The 6,157-nt window shown below is 30.4% G+C and overlaps 1 protein-coding gene and 1 long non-coding RNA gene across 2 annotated transcripts in view; one reads left to right on the top strand and one right to left on the bottom strand.

The window, feature by feature from the left end:
- GCS1 (mannosyl-oligosaccharide glucosidase) overlaps positions 1–4,526 on the bottom strand; it is a 14,890-nt gene extending 10,364 nt beyond the window's left edge. Inside the window, exons 1-2 of the mRNA XM_014436435.2 lie at positions 4,231–4,526; positions 3,992–4,149 (exon numbers count right to left, since the gene is read on the bottom strand). Coding sequence (XP_014291921.1) covers positions 3,992–4,149; positions 4,231–4,428 — 356 coding nt within the window. The 5' untranslated portion in view covers positions 4,429–4,526. The remainder of the gene's footprint in view (positions 1–3,991; positions 4,150–4,230) is intronic.
- A 69-nt stretch (positions 4,527–4,595) lies between these two features.
- LOC136796135 (uncharacterized) overlaps positions 4,596–6,157 on the top strand; it is a 58,025-nt gene continuing 56,463 nt past the window's right edge. Inside the window, exon 1 of the long non-coding RNA XR_010843835.1 lies at positions 4,596–4,820. This is a non-coding gene — a long non-coding RNA (uncharacterized lncRNA). The remainder of the gene's footprint in view (positions 4,821–6,157) is intronic.

The raw sequence follows: 6,157 nt of genomic DNA, 5'->3' as shown, positions 1-6,157 counted from the left end.
ATTTATTTATTTATAATTTCCCCCAAAAAAACGACAGGACTTTTTGAATGACCTGGTATTTTAATAAGGAAGAATTTGTGTCATTCACTAAATCCATTTTAATTCCATAAGACTCTTCCAGTAAAAGGATTATTAAATTTTAATTTTAACATTTTTTTCTCAAAAAAAAAAAGCATTGCATGTTTTTCACTTTGAAGTCTTTAATATGAGGAATAAACTCCTCTGCAACAAATTAAAGAATCACATCATTGTTACATACTCCTACTAAGGCTCAAAATGTAATGATGGGATAAAGAAGTATACTTCTCAATTTCATGAACCAGCATTATTCCAGATATGGTCAATTGGGTTGATTTTTCAGGGTAATTTATATGCAAGTTTTCTCATTCCTCAAGATAATGTTCAACAACTCTTGTCATATAAGGTCAAATACTATCACAACCAGAGTAAATTTTTCTATGGTTAGCATTGAAAGAGGGATAACAGGCACTAAGACATTATTCTGAAATTTTTGGGGCAGGTAAGAGTGCACTAAGTTTTTCAAACATTTGATGTTTGTACCTAGACCTTTATTTTAATATCCTTTAACTGTTGCCTCTGGCATTAAATCTCTGGTTTCACTCTCTCCAATGATGATACTACAACCTCAACGATGTCCGTAAAGAACAAATTTAATACCATTAGTAAATAAACCATGATCCCAGTCCTCATCAGTCCAATAATAAACATGTTCACAACTCCATTGAGAATGTGGTGCAATCAGTTGTTAACAAAAATCTCCTCAATAGTCTTCTTGTCCTCTTAACAGACTTCATGGAGGCTGTTTCAAACTTTTTGAGTTCATATGCAGACCCCTGCCCTGATGCAGCCTTTTCAGTTAAACATAGAAACGCTTTTCAGTAGAAAATAGAAAAATAGCTTAAATCATAGCCAGGTATTCTGGATTTTAAAATATCAGTCCTAAAGAAGGATAGGTTTTCAAATTTGGCTTCCTCCTTGAGTGTATACATAGCAATACCTGGTATTATAACCAGGCCTATCCAATAAATGTGCAAGAGGAATCAAATCTACTGCCAATTTCACACTAAGAATGGCCTTATACTAAAAGAACAAAAGCTCTCCCGAGTTCTTCACAAGTAAGTCTTATAATTATTACTGTAGAAGATCAAATCCAAATAAATAGAATTTTTTTTTATTTTACACTAGTCCTCAAAGAGATTAAGGATAAATTAAAGCTTGTGGATAAGTTGTAAAAACTATTTATTGTAAACTAAAAAATATTTCAAATGATCATGGTAAAAGGAAATAAATAATATCTATACATTAATAAGTGGTACACTTCAATTAGTGTGCAGTTTATAGACCACTTTGAACAGATAAGATAATGAGTCAGCCCATCAGAAAATTATAACTATAATAGTTAATATAATATCTGTACTGCTATGTACATTTATCAAAGTAAAAAACCGTAGACACTGAAATAAAGAAAGTTACTACTTCAAAAATGTAATGTATGGTTGGTTGGTAAGCAAAGAACACATCGATCAAACTGTACATAAAATGCTGAAAGTAAGTGTGGCTAAAAGTATATGTATGAAACTAAACTTCAGACCTCCTTCAGAACTGAATTGCCCACCATTTAAACAGGGGAAATTTAAATTCCCATCACTTTTAATTCTACCAATTACTAAATATTAACATAAATGAAAATACAAAGATATAAACAAAAAATATATACATGAATAACAGTGTGGGTCAACTTATATATAATATTTAGGTCATATTAAGATCTTTGAATATATAATATTCATTTACAGTAGCCAAGAAATTAAGGAAGCGACCAGCCCTTTTTTATTCATCATACAAAATATCAAATACCATTTGATGGCTACCAGCTATAATATTTCTACAAATGGAGTAACATACTGAGAAGTTCATGATATATGTAGGAATGGAGAGTATACAAGTAAATCAATTTGTATTTCTAGAACCACCAAAAAAGTATATAAATCACCTTTTTGTAACTTGAATGGGAATAAATAATCTATTGTATTATTGATAATAAAAATACAGGAAAATCTTGATTGTGTACTAAAAATGAATAATATATAATTAAGGACATATCCAAATTCATGTTGGAGTGATACTTGTGAATTTTAGGTGTTATCAGACACTTGGAAACTTTCGGCATCCCATGAAAAATGTGATGGACATAAGTAATCTTGGCTCACTTGCCATCCATGCATTGCATTTTTGAAGTATACAAAAACTAATTTAAGTCAGATTACTGTATTTTAAATCTCATCAGTGGATCCTGCATCTGGTATTTGTAGAATCCAAAAATAGAATCCTCTTAATAAATATAGTGTTTGCAAAGTCTTCCAATATCCAAGATTTTTGTATATTTCTTCTTAGACCAAAGATTAAGCCTAGAGAAGGCCAATCGTAATTACTTGGTATTTTAACAAGAAGGGCTTTAAGACAAGAGAATTCCAATTCAAATGAAAAACACAACAATATATTTTATTAAATAAGTTAAACTATTCATGATTAATAATTAAAACAATTTTTTACTTCTACTTCCTATCTTCTTCAAGGGTTCATCCTTATTCTGACAGCAGGATATTTTCAATCAAGGTGCCTCGTTTCAGGGATGAATTGAAGTTTTTCTCCATTTTTTGTGGTTGTGCATTCTTAGGATCCTCTCGGTAGAATTGAGTAAGTTGAGACAAGGGCCACTGGCCTAAGGCATTCCTTTGTTGATCTGCTATTTGTACTTCTAATTGTAATGGGTTAAGCATGCTCCATTTATCCATGATCATGGTCATCTACAGCAACATGGAAGGGTGGACGAAATAAAGTATTGGCTATGAAAATGTTTGCTAGGTGCTAGGCAAATAGCCAACCTTGCAAGTCTTCCTGGAGGATGTCTTAAACGCATGGACCACTAGTGATACATAATAGGTGATTTATTAGATAGATAATTTTGTTCCTTTGATGTATTCTGAATTTTTTGGGAGCCCACCAGAGCTCCATATTTGATCAGGTGCTCTTCAGAATTGTATAATTGGAGAATGGCCCAGCATGTCTGCTTATATCTGTTTATAAAATAAATTACTTCTCTTTATCTACTTGTTTAAGGGTAGAGGTAGATTTTAGTATATTCTTTAATTATATGAATGATTTCTGCTGTTCCTCCTTATACTACCAGGCTATCTTATTCATTAACTTAGCCAGTGGCTCGGCTATTAATGTGAAATTTGTTATAAATTTTCCAAACTGAGAGCTCATCAAAATGATCTGTCCAGGTCTGAACTGAACAACATCCAAAACTCTGACAAAAAGAAAAAAGGATAATCTAGGAGAATTTATTTTAAGCAACTTGCTTCATTGATGCCTTTACTACTCTGATAAGTTGTTGTCACTATAGATGAAAGTATCTCTTTCAGATCATTTTTGCTAATACTATAACATTTCTTCTACTGTGTTGTTCTAGGACCTATATTAGAAATTATTTATACTGTGTATTCATGTTGTATTTTCATATTTGTAGTATTTTCTCCTCAGTGGGGCACCTTATAACAGGAAAGATTTTAAGATAAGGTGAAATAATCTAAATCAGAATGAAAAGCACAATATGTTTTATTAAATTAGGTAACCTAATCTTCATTCATAATTAAAACAAATATTCAAGATATATCCTGCTATAATAGTGTAAAATAGTTTCAAACATTCAACAATACTTAATAGAACATACTCTTATATTTCATATATTGTAAAAAATTATAAAACATATTCACTAACAAAACACAGGAGCTTAAGGAGACTGAAAAGTACAAAAACAGTTTAAGAGCTAGAATGTGAGAGTCTTGATATGGTCAAGATTATAGTAATATTCATGGGTTAAAATTATTATATTATTTTATAGCTAATGATTCACTTGGATAGATGGAAATTAATTATAAAATAACTATTAAATGGTCGCACTAACCTGAAACCTTCACCGCCTGGTCCTAAGCGCCTAGGAAAGTACCACATAAGTCCCATCACAGGTGAATAGGGTTCTCTTGTCTTCAATCCAAAATAATTTCCTGGCCTATAGCTGCCCCAGTATCTTTCAGGTACAGCTAGGCCACTTTTAATAACAACCTGAAACAGTTTAGTACAAGGTAATATCATCATTTAAGTCAGTAGAAACTTCATTTTAATACTACTTGACATTAGAATTACCTTATTACTATCAAATGGTGTGTTAACTCTTGTTTCAAGATATCCTTTATAACCAATGCAACAGGCAATCCCCAAACATATTAGTGTGACTATTGTTTTTAAAGAAAATTTAAAACCTTCTTCAAGTGGTTTTCTAGTATCATTCTGTGAATGTTTTTTGGACCTTTCGGAATGTAACGGCTTTCGTGGTTTCGACATTTCACCTGAAATATTTGCAGCGACCCATTCGGAAGAGAGTAAGTAAATAAACTGAATACTTAAGGATGAGTGACGTATGTTTCAAACCGGCACGTTGACATTTTATCAGCTGATCTACAGTCTATCAGCCCACCAGGAGATGGCGCTTCTATAACCGTGGGAACTTTTCAAGTCCCAATCAAAACATAAATTTCACTGTTGAGCAAAATTGTTTCTGTGCCTTTCAAATGATAAAATCGCTGTTGATTTCGATTCTTCAGTTACAGTTTTTTATAATGCCCATTTCAATAAATATTTTCTTTAACGACATTGATGACCCATTCGTTTAATGATGAAAAGGTAAACAAATCAGATTTTTAAGATGGGAATTGCTTCTAGTAATACATCTTTGTGTAAGTACACTTTTAATTTCGCTTGCACTGCCACTGCTTTAATATGTCTTGCTAGTAATGCACTGCATCAAATTTATTTGAATACTTCATGATCACAATCTAGTATAATATTAAAAGCCACTGAAGAATTTTAATAGTATTTGCTTATGAAGATTTGTTATTCTTTAAATGTTATTGAGTTAAGTTGTTCTGACAGATGAATAATATATTATTTAAAAGAAACAGAACTTAGTGATTAGACAGCTTATCACCAAAAAGTGATTGTGCTATGGTGTCTTCATGTATTTATCATCTAAAATCACCATTAATTTAAGACCCTATTTTTAATCATAGGTGGCTATCATATTATATCATTAATTTGAAAAATAAATCATTAAATTGTACAAGTTAATCAAATGCTTTTTTTTTGTTTTTCAAGAATTTGTATTACCACAATAAAAAACTTTATGTGCAGCATTTTATTGAATTGGAATACTTCTTTAATGATGTTATTAAAGTTGGAATTTATCAATGTTTATCAGTTACAAATAGTTATCTGGTTCAGTCTGTATTGTGTTTGGCTGATACTGTTTACAATTTTTTTTTTTTTATACAAATATTGACCTTTGTCGATGTTCTATTATAGTAGGGAAATTAATAAAATAATTTTTAAATCATGATGCAAAATGTTACATATTTTTTAAACATTATTGGGTTAAATAAATGACAATGCTTCAAATGCTTTGTCTGAGTCCTTTACTTCACCTGTCAGAGATAATTACCTTATTTTTATATTATTTTGGTTTATGATATAGATCTGGAATACGACTAACTTTATTATTCCATATATCTAAAACCTATGCTAGTAGGAACTGGTGTCTGAAAGAAATTTAAGTACTTTATAACTTCTTTATAAATTTATATGGTGCTGTGGATGATCTGTTAACTAAAAAATGATATTGTTCTGTTTTGCTGCCTTGTCACACACTCTCATGGCTGCTTACTATAATTTTTTATTACAAAGTTCATATTACTCGTAAAATAACAGTTTGCTTATAACTTGGAAATTTGGTGTTGGGCTGACATGTGAAAATCATATGTTTTCCTGCAGAAATTATATTCATGTCCTGATTTCATGAATTTTCTTGAAGACAGAAATGTAGTGAAATTTAAATTACCATAAACAATTAATAGTATAAATTTAAGTTTTCATTAGCATCAAATTAGAAAAAAATAAATTCATAATTTTTTTCAACCTTAAATTTAAGTTTTGCCACTCTTACATTTGTAATTTTTGTTGGGTTTTCTCTATCTTTTATTTTTTTACTATGAGTATTAAAATATTTAATTTTTTTTTT

Source organism: Halyomorpha halys, unplaced genomic scaffold (genome assembly GCF_000696795.3).
Source record: "Halyomorpha halys isolate HHAL.00 unplaced genomic scaffold, Hhal_1.1 Scaffold1912.1, whole genome shotgun sequence".
NCBI lineage: Eukaryota > Metazoa > Arthropoda > Insecta > Hemiptera > Pentatomidae > Halyomorpha > Halyomorpha halys.
The sequence above is the reverse complement of the archived record's forward strand: the minus strand, read 5'-3'. Positions and strand labels throughout refer to the sequence as shown.